General features: G+C 54.5%; 1 protein-coding gene across 5 annotated transcripts in view; it reads right to left on the reverse strand.

Moving 5' to 3' along the window:
• Positions 1 to 17,311, reverse strand: part of PDGFRB (platelet derived growth factor receptor beta) — a 42,003-nt gene that overhangs the window by 11,735 nt on the left and 12,957 nt on the right. For 2 of the 5 annotated variants that reach the window (XM_016954028.3, XM_054684697.2), the window contains 10 exons: positions 11,441 to 11,486; positions 9,988 to 10,311; positions 9,183 to 9,449; positions 8,314 to 8,441; positions 8,019 to 8,193; positions 7,167 to 7,359; positions 6,396 to 6,511; positions 4,956 to 5,079; positions 4,174 to 4,385; positions 927 to 1,021 (listed from right to left, as the gene is read on the reverse strand). In XM_016954028.3, the coding sequence (XP_016809517.2) occupies positions 927 to 1,021; positions 4,174 to 4,385; positions 4,956 to 5,079; positions 6,396 to 6,511; positions 7,167 to 7,359; positions 8,019 to 8,193; positions 8,314 to 8,441; positions 9,183 to 9,449; positions 9,988 to 10,311; positions 11,441 to 11,480 (1,674 nt within the window). In that variant the 5' untranslated portion in view covers positions 11,481 to 11,486. Of the gene's footprint in view, positions 1 to 926; positions 1,022 to 4,173; positions 4,386 to 4,955; positions 5,080 to 6,395; positions 6,512 to 7,166; positions 7,360 to 8,018; positions 8,194 to 8,313; positions 8,442 to 9,148; positions 9,450 to 9,987; positions 10,312 to 11,440; positions 11,487 to 11,832; positions 11,884 to 17,311 lie in introns of those variants that run through there. The other 3 variants (XM_016954030.3, XM_016954031.3, XM_024356776.3) reach the window with 3 other exon arrangements.

Consider the following 17,311-nt stretch of genomic DNA (forward strand, 5'->3'; position numbering starts at 1 on the left):
CAGGAATTAGTTATCAGAGGGAGTCTCAGGCCCTGAGGCCCATTAGGTTCGTTCGTCTAGGACACATGGGGCAGGAGACCCTGAGGCCCAGAGAGGGGCAGGGGCATATTTGAAGTCACACAGCAAGTGCTCAACTGAGCCAAGGTCTTCATGGGCTTGGAGGGAACAGGGACCAAGGGGCCCCAGAGGAGGCTTCAGGACTTGGCAGACTGAGGAGCAACTGGCAGCTGAGGGCCTGGCTCATGAGAACCTCCTCTCTAGCTTCTCTCCCAGCCTTCGCTGCTCCTCAGATGGAAGTAGTAGAGCAGGTGACCCCAGAAAGTGACACCAGGTAGGGTACTCAGCTGGATGTGGATGGCCCTCCCCATGCTGGGCAAGTCAGAAAGATGTAAGCTTAGAATGTTGACATCTTAAGGTGTTGGAACCACAGGACTGGAATTTTAGAAAGATGGGATCATGAGGTGCTGCAATCCTGATTCAGGAAGCTTAAAATGTTGGAATCACAGAATGGTAAAATCTCAAAGCAGAACACTGAAATTACAGACTAATAGGATCAGAATGCATTTCAGTAGAATCACAGGTTCTCCATGGGTGAGACCTGGAAGAATCCTGGAGCCCATGCAGTCCACCTCAAAGGTCCCATGCTCCATGGCTAGGATGAGAGGAATGGTGTCTCAGCAGGACCCGGGGACTTAATGACACAGTAGGGGAAGGGAATCCTGGATAGCTCGGGCCAGGCTCAGGTTGGCCCAGACTGCTGGGGGTGGAGGAAGCTGAGACAGCCAGTGTCACAAGTCCCCACCTGAGTTCCATGCTGAGCCCTGCATGTGGCCAGATCACGCAGCATTCAAGGAGGGCAGAGGGGTGGAATTTATGCAAAATAATGATGTGCCAGTCTTCACCCACTGGGCCAGGGAGGGGCTTACCTTCTGCCAAAGCATGATGAGGATGATAAGGGAGATGATGGTGAGCACCACCAGGGCCAGGATGGCTGAGATCACCACCACCTTAAAGGGCAAGGCTGGAGGCAGAGATGAGAGCAGGCCATGAGCAAACTGGGCAGCTGCCCTCCCCTCACCCCATCTCTGGCATCATAGATCCCTCCGTACACATCCTGTCCAGAATAGAAGCGCCCACCTCCCCATCAGCCTGCAGTGTCAGACCCTCAGCATCTCGCTCTAGGCCACATGTTCAGACTGTCCTGTAAATACTCCATCCCCTCAGTAACTACCCCCACTCAGATCACTGCTGGCCTCCACGTCCCTTCAGCCCTGCCAGTCAGTCTGGCCTTGCTGCCAGAGCTCTGGACGGGGTGCAAATCCTGTTCTGAGTTCCTGTCCATTGCCTGGACCTCCCATTAGCCCTGGAGCCCCTGAGGGCTGGGTTGTGGCTTACCTCTCCTCTGAGTCCACACCCTTGCTGGGGCTGCCACAGCTCGGTCAGACTCCAAGCTCCATGCCTGACCGAGTGGCCAGTGGACTGAGTGAGTGGCCACTGAGGGAGCAATGGCTGAGACCCCCAGCCTGATGAATCCAGACCTCAGCACGGAGGCCACTTCTCCCCACTTCACCCAAAGGGCCCAGTTGGGGTTGGAGTGGTGACGGTAGTTAACAAAGTGGGGCTCACACTGGCCCTTACAAGCCTCGAGTCTCCTCCACCCTCAAGGCCTCAGCCTCTTCGCTGTACAGCTTCCCACTCTCCTCATCCAGCCCCGCCAGACCTGCCTCTCCCCTGCCCTGCCCCACTGGCCACCCATGAGGTCCTATGGAACTCATTCCCTCCTCTTCTGTCCCCAATCTATGCTTCTTTGCTCCCCAGGGAGTCCTGTCCCACCTCCTCCTCCCCATCCATTGCTATAACCTCAGTCCCTAAAACCACACCTGGCACATGGTAGGTACCTGGTACTATTTGTTGAATTACTAAGTGAATGCCATTGTTATGCTTAAAATCTTTGGATGCAGGCTGGGCGCAGTGGCTCATGCCTGTAATCCCAGCACTTTGGGAGGCCAAGGTGGGCGGATCACGAGGTCAGGAGTTCAAGACCAGCCTGGCCAATATGGTGAAATCCCATTTCTACTAAAAATACAAAAAATAGCTGGGTGTGCTGGTGGACTGCTGTCATCCCAGCTATTCGGGAGGCTGAGGCAGGAGAATTGTTTGAACCCGGGAGGCAGAGCTTGCAGTGAGCCGAGATCACACCACTGTACTCCAGCCTGGGCAACAGAGCCAGACTCCATCTTAAAAACAAACAAACAAACAAAAAAACAAAAAAAAAACTTTGGATGCTTCCCCATGTTATCAGTAAAGGAAAAAGGCTAAACTCCTAAAATGGCACATAAGGCAGAGGCTTCATGACTCTACCTCTGCTTCCCTCTCCAACTTCGTGTCTCACCCCTTATCCATTCTCCCTTACCCTTACCTATCCTCGCCATGCCTTCCTCCTCAGGGTCCCAGACCAACATCCCTCTTCTCCTCCCTCCTCCTGCTCATCACACATCTCGGTCCTGGGAAGGAAGCCTGCATCTTCTAGGCAGCCATCGCTGGAGGCATGAAGGAGCCCTCTTGCAGCCATCCTAGGCCCTGTGTGCTGGTGCTCAGCTTCCCGCTCAGGCTTTAGTCACACAGAAGTGTCACATCTGCCTTGGCTCAGAGCTGGTCTTCCACTCAGGCTGTCCACACTGTCTGCCCAGATACCCACTTGCTCAGAGAATGTGTATGCATGTGTGGGAGCATGGGTGAAATGAGGGGATGAAAGAAGCCCACCCATCCACCACAGGGCAGGGGACAGGAGGCAGCTCTAGACAGGCACGTGCCTGAACACGCCCAGGGACCTGCATACACAGAGACCAAGACGCCTCACATGGCCTTTGGAGCCCTGCCTGCTCTAGATCTGCCGACCCCCGTAGCTCCATCCCATAGCACTTCCTTCCCCTTTATCTGCCGCCCTTCCAGCCCCTAAGTATCCACACACTCGATCCTCCAGCCAGATTGAGTTGAATTCTTTTCATTTCTAGGAACTCATTTTGCCTCTGGGCTTTTACACAGGCCATTCCCTCTGAGTGGGACACCATTCCTTACCAGGCTAACTTCTAGTCATTTTTTAGGTTTTCACCTAAAGGTTCCTTTTCTAGAATACTTTCCTGAATCCCATAGCAGGGCATGGGACCCCTTCTCCCTCCAGGCTTTGCCCCTAATGTGGTGATCCCGGAGGGAATTGCCTAGTTCCTTGTCTGCCTTCTCTCTCTGGACTATGGGTACTAGGAGGTCCAGGCAGCGCTGAGCCCTTTGACCTTTATACTTCAATGAGAAGTTGGGTCCTCATATTTATCGAATGAAGAAGAAAGGTGAATAAATGAAGCACACTCATACAGGTGCATGTATGCATAAGGACGGGCAGGTAGATACACAAAAGCATCAAGACACTGGTAGGCATTGTTCATACACACAGAAATTACACATGTATGTGTACCTGCTAACAGATGTACATTGTACAGCAGGCACATGTGTACGAGAATTATGCTTGTACACTTTTCTAGAAAGGTGTGCTCCAATTATATGCTTACAGACATGCACTATGCCAGTTTGCATGCATGCAAAGGAATTGTACATGCATTGCTTGTACACATGTACAGGAATTGTGTACCCACCGGTACATGCATACAGACATACACTGTGGGGTTGAAACAGATGTCTGGGAATTAGGCATGCTCATGTACATGGCTTACAAACACGTGGTGGGTTTACACACATGGACAGGCATAGTGCACAGGTGTATGCTTATACACATACACTCTAGCTTTACAGGAGTGACTGGAGATTGGGCATTCTTCAGTAGACGATTTACATATCTACACACAGAGGATTTGCACCTATGTTCAAGGAACAGGCATGCTCATGTACATGGCTTACGACATACATATAGTATATGTACACCACACTGAAGGATATTCATATCCATGGCTTATAGACTTGTGTTTGTACACGTGTGTACCCATATTGTGTTTGCCAGAATGTGTTCCTATGCATGTACACAACAGGGTTTCACAATGCTCCTGTTTGCCCCTGGGCATGCTAACTCCTTTGGCCTGCTGTGGGTGCATGGGCACATTACCAATTAGGCAGGGTTAAGGTAGGGATTGGGATCGTCAGGGGCCACCGAGGCTGGGGACTCACAGTGTGGCACCACGATGACCTCCTGCGTGTCCTGGCCCACAGCGTTGCGCAGCGTGCAGCGCACCGACAGCGGCCGATCCACGTGCTGCAGACGCAGTGTGCTCACCACCTCAAACTCCTGCTCCTCCTCCCAGTACGTCACGTTAGTCTCCAGCTGGCTCTCCTCTTCGGAACTGTTCCCCAGCAGCGTGGGCGGCAGCTCGCGTGGACACCTGCCAGGAGAGCCGGTAGGGTTGGCTGCCAGCCCCTTCCCCTTGCAGACAGGGAAACTGAGGAGAAACTGGTGGAAGGAGGCAGGATGTGTCCAGTTCCTATGTCCCACTGCCTGTTTCCGAGCGGGCTCCTCCTGTGCTCCCTCTACTGGTCAGCAGGGGGTGCTCCCATCCCAGAACTGACAACGCGGATTGCAAAATCCATTCTTATTTGACCCACGGGGTCACACAGCGTATCGGGTAGAGGCAGAACCTGCACTGAATCCTGCCTCTGTCCACTACATTAGAATCGACCTGGCCAGGAGTGCAGAACTGATCTACAGGGCGGGTGAGGTCTCTGGGGCTCAGACCCTGCACTTTGCTAGGCCAAACTGCCCAGGGGTAAAGGTAAGGAAAAGGGACCATTTAGGTCATACAGAGTAGGACCAAGGAGGTGGTGACCTGGCCTCCTACGATGCAACTCTATGCCTGGAACAATATGCCAAGAAGAACGGGCGGGACTAGATAACCTTCACGAGCTTTTTCTAGCCAGCTGGGGACACTGGGAGACTGAGGCCCGGGTCTGCTCACCTTTTGAGGTCTCTGCAGGCAGACCAGATGATGTTCGGCTGGGGCATGCCCCGGCCACGACAGCGGACTGTCTGTTCCCCACTGTCAGGGTGGCTCTCACTTAGCTCCAGCACTCGGACAGGGACTGCATGGAGAGAGCACTGAGTTAGGAGGCGGGAGGGTCAGGACAGTTAACAGGACAGGTCCTCAGGGGAGGACCTGGCCCACAGTCTCTCTTGGGGGAGGAGGGCTGTAGACTGCAGGTGAACATTAAATACCAGGAATCAGTGTGAAAACCGATGGGTTCCCTTCTGGGTACTTCAAAGGGAACGCCTCAGCAGGGTGCTAGTCTGTCTTTAACACCTCTCTGAGACTTGCTAATCTTCCCTTTTAACAAAGGGAGGCTAGGCCTCAAGCTCAGAGCCCTGGGCCACCAAGCTCATGAAGCCAGCATTTAATAGCATTGTTTGGTCTTCTCTGAGTTTATTTTAGTGGTTGCTTTATATTTATGACATGTGATGCCGATTTTCCACCTACAATAGAGAGGTTACATTTTGTCTTTCAAAATAAATTTGTTTTTAGAAAGTCAATTAACAAAACATTAAGTCATTATCATGTCATTTCTCTGCTCAAAACCCTGCCATGGCTCTTCATTTCGGTCATAGTAAAAGCCAAAGTCTGCACCAGGCCCACAAAGACCTATGCGATTTGCCCTTCTCCCAGCCCCCACTGCCCTATCCCCGTTCTGACTTCATCTCCCACCACTCTCCCCAACAGCCCTGTTCCAACCACACAAGCCTTTCAGTGATTGCTCTGGCCTTTGCACTGCCCGAGGTACCCTTTCCCCAAATATCCACTGAGCTAATGTCCTCACCTTCTTCAGGTCTTCATGCAAATGTCACTTCCTCAGCCCTGATCACTGTATCAAAAATGCAACTCTCACCATCACTCTGTGCCCAGCACTCTCAACCTTCCCTACCCGGCCCCTGTTTTTCCTCTCCCGCAGTGTTGGTTACCTTCTAACCTATGTAATTTGCTGGGGTTTTCCTCCCTACTGTTAGTGTTTGTCTTCCCCTACTTGGATGCAAGCTGCACAAAGGCAGGGAGGGAAGTTCAAGAACCTTGAACAGACAGGCATATGGTAGTTGCTCAATAAATACCTATCGAGTTAATAGTACAGTATAAGTGGAATGTGAGAAGGGAAAATCATGGCCTTGGTACCTAAGTGCCTGAAGTTTTGGAAACACCAATCTAGCCAGATGGCCTCCTTATACAGCTGGGGAAACTGAGGCCCAGAGGCCAGGTTCACACGGCAGTGGGTCAGTGGCCTAGAATCCATCTCCTGAGTTCCAGGCTTCCTCTCCCACTCCTCCTATGGGTGGGTGGACAGTGCAGGAAGGGAGAGGGAACGGGGGCAGGGAGGGGAAGGAGCAGGGACATGGCGAGGGGCGTGCTCATCACCATTGATCTGTAGCTGGAAGGAGAGCTGGACCTCAGCATCCTCATGGAAGGCCCGCATGGTGTAGTGGCCAGCCTCTGCCACCTTCACGCGAACCAGTGTCAGCTCTGACACATACCTGGGGAGCAGGAAAGGCAGCTGTCAGAGTCGGAAGGACTCTTACAGTTCTCCCCACCCTCCTGGTATAAAGAGGAACAAGGCCCAGGGAGGGGAAGGGCTTGCCAAGGTCATCTCGGCATTGGTAGCAGAGCCGGGACTCAAACGAGGTCTCGTAAATCCTCACCCATAGGCAGTTCCCCTAGGCCAAGAGGGAGGGTTGAGATGAACTGTGGGTGGGGGTGGGGAGCATTGAAGGAAAGTCCTATTTCTCTCCCCTTCAGAAAGGTGGACACTGCTCCATCCTAACCTACCACAGTCTCTGTCAGCCAGCAAATCTCCAGCCTCAGGGATACCACAGGCCATGAGTGGCCTGCCTGGCACCCTCTTCCCCAGTCATCTGCCCGTTTACTTCTTGGCTGCTACTGCTGGCCCCACCCATCACAAGGACAACTAAACATCTGGGTGATCATCTGACCGGCGTCTGTTTCCTCCACTAGACTAGAAACTCTAGGAGGGATGAACTGTCAGCTCTGGTCGCTGCAGCATCCCCAGCACCTGGCACCTAATATGCTCTCAGAAAGCTGGGCCTAGGTTTGTGGCTGAAAGCTGAGGGCTGCCTGGCGGCTGCAAAGAAAAATAACTTCAAGAATGGGATGGGAGAGCGAGCTGCTCACCGGGTCTCCGACACGTTGCGCGTGGACAGGGCGATTTCGCCAGCGCTGGAGTCGCCCAGGGTGCGGTTGTCTTTGAACCACAGGACAGTGGGCGGTGGGTAGGCCTCGAACACTACCTGCAGTGTCCGGCTCCGATGCAGCTCAGCAAACTGTAGTGTGCCCACCTCTCCCAGGAGCCGCACGTAGCCGCTCTCTGCAAGGGGTGACCGTCAGGGGCGGGGCCCTGGGGGCAGGGCACCAACTGAATCCCAAAGGAGGCCAGCCTGTGGGGTGGGGCTTCAGGCCTGGGGACCCTGCCAGCCATGGAGTTTCTGGAGCTGAGGTTGAAATTGGGCTGGGGACGGGGCCTGGAGAAGGGGCCGAATTTGGGGCTAATGTGGATGCTGTGGCCGGCTCCCAGGTTGGGACCAGAGTTGTACTAACAGTTCTCTGTTCTGGGTCAGTACTGTGGCTGATGCTGGGACTAGTGATAAGGTTGAACTAGTGATAAGGTTGAATTTGGGGATGGGGCTTCCCGGACCTGGGATGGCAGTTGGGCTTGGAAGTCAGGTTGGGGCTGGGGCTCTGGCTAGTCAGAAAGTCTAGGTTGAGATAGGGTTGGATTTGGGGCTGACACTACATTTTGGTTTGGGTTTATCCTGGAATTGGGGTTTTGGTTGGCACAGAGGCTAGCTAGGGCTGCACTGGAGTGTGGCTGACTATACCCCGGGGCTGTGACAGACACTGGGTCCAGCTCAGCCCTGATCACTGTATCAAAAATGCAACTCTCACCATCACTCTGCACCCAGCAGAGTGGGTGAGGGTGGGGAGCGTTGAAGGAAATGGGGATTGGGCTGAGCCCAAGGCACACACCAACCACGGTGATGTTGATGGCCTTTTCATCCTGATGGTCATTCACACTCTCCGTCACGTTGCAGGTGTAGGTCCCCGAGTCTTCTAACTCAGCACTGGGGATGTGCAGGATGGAGCGGATGTGGTAAGGCATATCCAAGAGGAAGTCAGTCACCGGCTCCACCAGCCGCCCACTCTGCAGCAACAGGTTGGGCAGGCCCCCCAAATCAGGAGGGGCCGGGGAGAAATCAGCCTGCAAGCCAGATATCCACCCGTTCCTGGCCCCTCCTCCGACCCCTGCCTGGCCCCACATTACTTCTTTGCGGGGGTATGTCCACTCGAAGTTGACCACCTCATTCCCGATCACAATGCACATGAGGGTGATGTTCTCACCCTGGCGGACCACAGTCTGCACTGCGTTCACAGAGACGTTGATGGATGACACTGGTAGAGAGAGATTGGCTTAGGTCTGGGGAAGTCACCACCAGCCACTAGCACTTCAGCTTGGGGATAGGGTAGGGGGCTAGAGAGGGAAAGGATGACTGATGTAGAAGATTCATTCATTCAACAAATATTTACTGAATACCTACTACATGCCAAGTACTATTCTGGACACTGGAGCAACAGTAGTGAACAAAGTGGACAAAATCTCTGTTCTTATGGAGCTGACGTTCTAGAAGGGATAACAGTCTGGAAATCAAAGTACCCTCTGGAGATCTATGTACAGGAGAAATGTATTGAGCACATAACATGTGCCAGGTACTCTCCATCTTTTATTTAATCTTCACAATTGATCCTATGAGGTAGGCAGCCATTGTTATCCCCACGTTACAAGAGGGGAAGCAGGCTCAGAGAGATTATGTGCTTTGTGTAAAGTCACTCAGACAGGAAATAGCAAAGCTGGGATTTCGACCCAGCTGGCTCTGAAGCTTGTGCCCTCACTGACCATGTTACACAGGCCAGCTCTGCCACTATCGAATTCTGCGACAGGGGACAAGCTCCATCCTCTCTCTGCGCCTGAGTTTCCCTCTTCTGTAACATGGGGAAAACACTATCTTCCTTCGAAGGCTGTGGTGAGAATCCACTGGGAAGTGGAGTCCCACACTTTGTAAACTGTAAAGGGCTATTCCTCTGTGGAGGGTTATACTTGCCTCTGCTGAGCATCAGGCCAGAAAGGGGGCTCACCCTGGAGTCTGTAGACATAGTAGGCATCGGAATCCACCTCCCTGTCCCCAATGGTGGTTTTGCAGATGTAGCTTCTGTCCTCAAAGATACCAGAAAAGCCACGTTGGTGATCATAGGGGACAGGCAGTGCAACGTCCCCTTTCTTCTCGTGCAGTGTTACCACCAGCTGTGGGTCTGTTACTCGGCATGGAATGGTGATCTCAGTTATTTCCGTGAGAAAGATGAATAGTTCCTCGGCATCATTAGGGAGGAAGCCCACGGTGGGATCTGCCAGGAGTGGAGCCGTGAATGAATCAGGGGAACTGGGTTTCTGGCCAACCCCTGAATTGCTGTGTGGCAAGTCATTTGCCATCTCTGGCCCTCTGTCTCCCCGTTACAGAATAGGGATGCTCCCAGAAGAGCATAAATCAAATGTTAGAGCTGGTCCCTTCCAGCTCTAATGTTTGATATTGACAGTGCCAGGGTAAGAAAGAAGGCAAGTCACAAGTTGAAATGCAGCTGATATCTGGAGCTTGGAGAATGGGGAAGAAGGGATGTGGGGTCAAGAGGGAGCAGATTGGAAGCAGCTGAGAATATAGAGTTCTTGGGAGGCAGGAATAGGGTGACTGGCAGGGAGCAGGCAGATCATCCAGACCAAGGAGTGGGGGCGAACACACTCCCCGACTGAGCCAGGCTGGTTCCATGATTGTCTGCTTTTCTAGGACGGCTGCATTTCGCAATAAACTAAAGCACTCTCTGGACTTCCCCTGATGCCTCCAGTTGACAAGAGGGGTAAGGAGTGGGCACACAGGCTGGGAGCCCTTACCTGGCACAAAGATGTAGAGCCGTTTCCGCTCATCGGTCTCCAGTCCACGGGAGTCATTGTGGGTGCAAAAGTATTCTCCCGTGTCTAGCCCAGTGAGGTTGGTCAGTGTGAGCACGCTGGAGAAGGTGCCGTCCTGGGCCTTGGCCATTTCCTGTGGGGGCTCCTGGGACATCCGTTCCCACACCACCGGAGCTGAACCCGAGCAGGTCAGAACGAAGGTGCTGGAGACATTGAGGACAAGCTCTGGCCCCGGGGGTGTGACGACCAGGCCCTGAGAGATCTGTGGTTCCAGCAGTAACAGGAGGGGCAGCAACAGCAGCTCGCCTTTGGGAGAGGAGGTATCAGACATCAGGAAACAGGAGCTTCAGCACCTCTCCCAAGGCTGAGCCTGCGAGGAGGCCACGTATGCACAGCCCTCAGGTCCTTGAGGAGCACAGCTCCTTTATCCGACAGACTGGGGCTCTCCAGCCATGGCTCTGAGGACCGCTCACCCAGCTCCAAGGCCCCAGGGATTCCTCTGGACTGCCTATGTCAGTCCCTTTAGACCCCAGCCTCTGAGTCCTTCAGCAGTGCCGTGTGTAGGCAGTAGGCACCAGAAGGGGCCAGGAAATCCTCGGGAAGCAATTCCCTGGCCTCCAGTTCCTGCATTGCTTCCCAGGTCACTTTCTGAGCCTCTTCCCTACAGCTCTCTGCCCCCTCCCCCGACTGCCCAGGCTCTGCCCAAGGCCCAGAGGTGGCTCTGGGTGGGAGAGAGATGGGAGGGAGGGGCTCAGGTAGCTCAGAGTGGGGCCAGAAAAGATGCTGAGGCCCTTTTGGGCTGGAGGGAACTGGGGTTGGGGGTGTGTGTGTGTCAAGTGATTGGTCCCCCTCCACGACATCCCCTGGAGAAGGATTTTTCAGGCCACGCCCTCCATGCCCCCTGGTGATACAGATCAGGAGGGGAGGTGGGCGGTCAGGCAGCCAGTCCATCTTATGGCCAGCTGCCGGGCAGGCTGCTGGCTGGTCATTAATTGCTGGGTCAGTCGCTCAGCCTCTGCAGAGCTGAAGACATGTTAACGGGCAGGAGTGAGGGGTGGGGTGTGCTGAGAAGCCCAGCAGGGACTTGGAAGCTCCCAGCCAATGAGGGGTCCAAGCCGAGTGCCACAGATCCACCAGACCGAGGATAGGAGGCCACGGGTGTGTGCCAGAAGGTGGGATGGGGTCTGGAGGGCCAATCAAAGGATTTGAGCTGATGGTTCTGGACAAGCAGGGGCCCACTGACGCTTTCTGAGCTGAAGGGCTGGCAGCTGGAGGCCTCCACAGAGCCCACTGGAAATCCTGAAAACTAAAGCTGAAGAGCAGGGCAGTGTGCCTGGTGCTTCACGCCCTGCCACCAGCACACATCACCCCTGCCAGCTCCAGGGTTCCACTCCGCAGCCCCCCGGGTCCCCTACCTTATCTCCCATCTACCCACCTTTGAGGGCCAGAGCTGGCATCGCACCCGGAAGCCGCATGGTGTCCTGCAGAGTTAAACAGGAGTCAGGGCCCAGGGCAGGTGGAGGCAGCGACAGGAGCTATCTCACCACCTGGCTCCTGAAGAATGAGCCCCAGCTTGGGCCACCCAGCCTTCATGTCCGAGGGGCTGAAGTCAAAAGCCACCACGTCCCAAGCCTGAAAGGGCACTCATGACCACAGGCTGTCTCCTCTCCATCCCGGACTTAGCCTTGGGGTCCTGGCCTTTGCTTTGGCTCTGCTTGTGACTCTCACGTGGCCTCGGCTGCATCCCCAGACTCTCTCCGGGCCTTAGTTTCCCCGTCTGTACAGTGAGGGAGGGGAAGTTGGGCTGGATGGTGTCCAGTAGCCTACCAGCTCTGACAGCCTGTCCTCCGGGTGACAGTTCCAATACCAGGCTCTTATCTGCCAGGACAAATATTTGGGAAAGTGTGATGAAAGGCATGGGAGGAGGAGGGGGGAGGCCAGAACCCAGAGAACTCCCGCAGCTCCACAAGCACAACAGGAAATGGAGGAGGCTGTGGGCTGTGGGAAGGGAAGCGGGGGAGCCGGGGCTGTGGAATGTGGGAGGTGGGCCTGGACACCTTTACTCAGCCCAGAGCATACAGGGAGGCCCAGGGGACAGCGGCTAGGGGCTGGGCCCAGGAGAGGCCCCATCGAGCAGCCAGGCCTCACAGGTCCTTGGAGACCAGTGAAGCCAGGCTCCCCACCCCCACCCCCAGGGTGCAGATGGGGAAACTGAGGCTCTGAGAAGGTGAGAAGTTTACCCAAGATTCCACAGCAGAGCCTTTCTGAGAGGGAGACAGAGAGAAAGAGACCTGGAATGACAGAAGTAGAAAGAGACAAAGACACAGAGACAGAGGGGAGGTGCCCAGAGAGACAGCACCAGAGGCACTAAGAGACAGAAGCAAGGACAAAGACAGAGACAGAAGCAAGGACAAAGACAGAGACAGAAGCAAGGACAAAGACAGAGACAGACTGAATGGGGTGGCCCTTGCTCTCCTCTATCTTGGAAGACACACCTCAGGTCCCAAGAGGCCACCAGGAGCCAGGTATGCCAAGAGTCTGCCTGCAGCATTGGCAGGAAGGACGCCAGAGGACAGGGGTCGCAGAGCATGAGCTTTGGGAGGTGACAGCATGATGAGGCAACAAGGAGCCTCCTCTGGCTGTGGGGCTGCCCAGCCTGGCCTGCCTCTGAAGGCCATGCCCAGCTTGCCCCTACCTCCCCATCTCACCCCTTTTAGTTTTCAGTTTAGGGCTGCAGACCGGGTTCAGGCCCCAGCATGCCACCTCTTGTGCCATTGCTCTCCCTGTGGCCTAAGTCCCCAGCTCTGGAAGTGGATGATGGTGAGTACCTCACCTACCAGGGCTGCATTCACATGTCAGGGGTGGGACAGAGGCAAGGTTCCTCCCGCCTATGGACCCCCAATCTTAGCTCTGCCCAACACCCCAAGAAACAGTCTGAGCAAATCAGCTCTTCTCCTCCCTCCTCCCTTTCAGACTGCCTGCCTGAAGGTCTCCTCGTTTCTTCCTCTCCCCTCTCTGAACTGTTCCTGACTCAAAGCCCAGCCCTTCTGATGCCCCCTCCAGCCTCTGCTCCCCACCATTCCTCTGCCCCAGCCCCTCCAGCTGGATGCCAGGCCTTCTTGGTCAGGAGGGAGCAGCGCCAAGGCGGAGCCAGCAGCCCCCACAGAGGCCCATCTGCCCCTCCGTCGGTGCCCCTCTGGCTGCCCCCTTCCTGCTAGAGATCTCAGCCAAGGAAAATCATTAGCAGAGGCTGGGGGAGGGGGTCACTTCAGCTTCCCTGCCCCTCCTCTCCCAGTCTCCCTGGCTGGCCACACTGTTTATTATTCTAAAGGAGGAATTTGGCCGGCTGGCCAGGAGAAGGGAGGTCACTGCAGTGGGGCTGGCCTGGCTCTGGAAGGCTGGGCTGGCTATGTGGGCTGGGCCCTCATGGCATGCAGCCCCCGACCCTCCTCCCATGTGGCACTCCATCCTCTCCCCTTCAGGCTCTCTTCTGCTAGGCCTGGGGCTGGGGGTGGCTTAGAGACTCTGAGCTAGGAGGTATGCTTTTTGAATGGGCAGCAGAGGCCCAGAGAAGGACAGAAGCATGCCCCAGTCACACAGCAAAAAGGCAGATTCAAGCTGTGGGGAGAGGACAGGCAGGCAGTGTGGATGCCATAGGGAGGGTGTAGGCACCCCAGGGATCTCGGACTGGCTTCACTATGAATAGAGCAATCAGCTCCCCTCATAAGCACCCTGGGACCCACTGTGAGACTGAGCGAGTCTCCAGCCTCTCTGAACTCTGCGTCCCCATCCACATAGAGAGGTTGGCAGGTGTCATCTCAAAGAGCTGTCCCTATGGTGAAGCTATGCCTTTCTGACAGGCCAAAGAGAAAATTCTAGTCACCATGAATCTTACCGGGGTGTTTTGAGGAGGTGGGGGCTAGTAAGCAGGAGGGGGCTACATTCCTGAGGCTAGAGTCACATAAGAATCCACCAGCCATCTCGCTCCACGAAAGGAATTTCCATGACTATTCAGCCACAGACTTGCTGTGCGGGCTCTGACAAGTTGTTTCCCTCTCTGGGCCTCAGTTTCCCCATCTATACAATTAAGAGTTAGACAACAGGCTGGGCACGGTGGCTCATGCCTGTAATCCCAGCACTTTGGGAGGCCGAGGCAGGCGGATCACGAGGTTGAGAGATCGAGACCAACCTAGCCAACATGGTGAAACCCCGTCTCTACTAAAAATACAAAAATTAGCTGGGCATGGTGGCAAGTGCCTGTAGTCCCAGCTACTCAGGAGGCCGAGGCAGGAGAATCGCTTGAACCCAGGAGGCGGAGGTTGCAGTGAGCTGAGATCACGCCACTATACTCCAGCCTGGTGACAGAGTGAGGCTCTGTCTCAAAAAAAAAAAAAAAAAAAAAAGTTAGACAACAGTGTTTCAACAGTGTTTCAGGGGACTTTCCGCTGGTGATGTGGAACCCCAGGAGGTGGCAAGGAAAGAGTGGTAGGGACAAGAGGCTGGAGGGCCAGGGAGGGCAGAGTAGGGCTTAGAGCACCCAGACATGACTTCCCAGGCCATCCTGGATGACTCCCTGATACCCCACATTGTCCACCCAATGCGTTAGGCCTCTTTGTACTTCCCAGAGGCTGTTCTGGTTCCAGCCAATCCCAGGGAGACCCAGGAAGCTGACTTGGTGGTAGTGGGCTTGCCTGTGACAACTTCCCCTCTTTAGGAGGACTGTACTCTAGGGAAGGGCCACCTAGGACAACTTGGATGTCACAGTCAGAGAGCAGGCACTCCCCCTATCTGCTGTACTCTCCTGCCCAGGGAGGCCTCTAGAGCAGAGAGAGGGAGGGCACCCCTAGGTGTCCCCCTTTTGCCCATGAAGAGAGTGCTATGTGCCAGGAACCCCTCCTGATTCCTCCTATTCTGGCCAGGTTGTAGGCTCAGAGGCCCAAAGTGGAGATCATGCCCAGCTCCTCACATGACTCAGAGGGACCCCTTAGGGGAGCAGAGTGAGGACCCCAAGTCCGGGGCACAGAGTAGAACCCCAAGTTCAGGGGAGAGGAGTGGGGGGCCCCAAGTCTAGGGGAGCGGAGTAAGGACCCCAAGTCCAGGGGAGCAGACTGGGAACTCCAAGTCAAAAGGAAGCAGAGTGGGGACCCCAAGTCAAAGGAGCAGAGTAAGGACCCCAAGTCCAGGGGAGAGGAGTGGGTGCCCCAAGTCCAGGAGAGCAAGCATGCTTGGGGAGTCATTCTCAGAGCCCCAGACTTCCCTCCTCCCAGCACGTACAATTCTCCACTCCATTCCCACCGCCTTAATCTAAATAAATCCAGCCCATCTTGGCCACATCCGCCAGCAACAGCTTCCCTCCCTCAGGGTCCTGAGGCTCCCACGACACAGGCAGGCCAGGGAGGGGGCCCTGCATTGCTGCGGGGGTTGATGGGGGGAGCCTGCACATGGTCAGCACATACACACAGCACAGATGCACAGATGCCTGCCTACGCACTTCCTCGCACGCTCCTCTGAAACACATACGTATGCAACAGGCCATGTGGGTGCCAAGCCCTCATGCAGGTACTAAACATGTACACACCCACACAAAACACATGTGCGCAGCTCCCACTGTGCCTAGCACCCGTGGAGATGCACCCGTGTGCAACAGTTCACATGTGTATGCAGCACATACAACATGCACAGAACATGTGCACATAGAACCCCAAATTCACCTGAACACACAGCCATATGCATGAACAGACAAGCCAGAAAGCCCGTGTTACTGCACCAGGAACCATTCTGAGCATTTGGCACATATTGGGCTCACTTGATTCTCCATCAACTCTATGAGGTAGATACAGTGATCATTTCCATTTTACAGTGGGGAAACTGAGGCAGAGGGCATTTAATAACTGGGCTAGGAACACAGAGCCAGAAGGGGTAGAGCAGAGATTAAAGTGAAGTGGTGTGACTCCGTGTTCTATGCCACCAGCTCCACCGCTTCTCTGACCAACGTGCATGTTTGGTTGGGTCTGGGGAGAAGGCAGTGGGGACTGAAAAAAACAGATGGATTTGAGAGTTACTTAGCTGAGAATCGACAGGACTGGGTGACTTAATATTGAGGGGCTGGAGAGGGAGGTATGCACCTCTGTATCTGGCTTAGAATACTGGGAGGCAGAAGTGTGTGTGTGTGTGTGTGTACACGCGCACGTGCTGAGGGGACGATGCCATTTTCTGAGATGAGAATGAGGTCAAAGAGCAGGAGTGAGAGCTGCAAATGAGCAGGTTTAGGATAGGGAGGGTCTGTGGGCACTGAGGGGATAGTGGGATGTTCAGTCTGGAGGCCAGGAACAGGCCGGGTAGAAACAGCAGTGAGATGAGAGAGAGAGGGCCGTGCTGCAGGGAGAGGGGGATGCTGGGGGCAGGCAGTCTCAGGCCTGGGATGCTCTGAATAAACCAAATGCCTGAGGGAGGAGGAGGCCTGGCCATGGGGTTATGGGGTCAGAGTCTTGGAATGTCAGCACGCCAGAGCCCTCAGGGATCATCTATCTGATCTAACTGCCTTCCTGTGCTCCATTGTGCTTGTGGGGAAACTGAGGCTTAGGGAAGGAAAGCAAGAGGGCCCATTGTTTTGGCCTAGACAAGATGGGCTCGGGTGGTTAGTGGGGCTGAAGCTCACCTGCCTGCGCAGCTCCCCGCCTCCAGCCCCTGCTAAGATGTGAGGCTGGTGGCTCAAGGCCCCAGGCTTCAGGCTATAGCTGCCCCTGCCCTCTCCACAGCACACCTCTGTCCTGCCACACATTGACCTTTGTTTCAAAGTCACATTCTCTGCACGAGCCCAGCCAGGCAGGGATTGGCAACTGAGACTCAGAGGAGGTAATTTGCTAAGTTGTTGGGAGAAGTGAGCCAGACTCCAGGCTCCTGACCCAGTCCAGTCTTCTGTCCTCCGTACCGGGGCACTTTACAGGCCTGGGACAGACTTTGGAGGGGGGTTGGGGTGGGAAGTAAGAAGACCTGGCTCTAGTCCCGGCTGTGACACCCACTTATAGGATAGTGGTCCCCCCTATCTGCAGGGAATACATTCCAAGGCCCCAGTAGATGCCTGAAACTTTGGATAAAACCAAACCCCATACATACTATGTTCTTTTCCCTACAAATACATACCTATTATAAAGTTTTATTTATAAATAAGGCACAGTAAGAGATGAACAACAATAATAATAAAATAATAAAACAATGATAAAAATATACTGTAATAAAAGTCATGTGACTGTGTTCTCTCTCTTAAAATATCTTACTGTATCGTTCACTCTTCTTGTGAAGACGT

The sequence above is a fragment of the Pan troglodytes genome, chromosome 4 (genome assembly GCF_028858775.2).
Source record: "Pan troglodytes isolate AG18354 chromosome 4, NHGRI_mPanTro3-v2.0_pri, whole genome shotgun sequence".
Taxonomy (NCBI): domain Eukaryota; kingdom Metazoa; phylum Chordata; class Mammalia; order Primates; family Hominidae; genus Pan; species Pan troglodytes.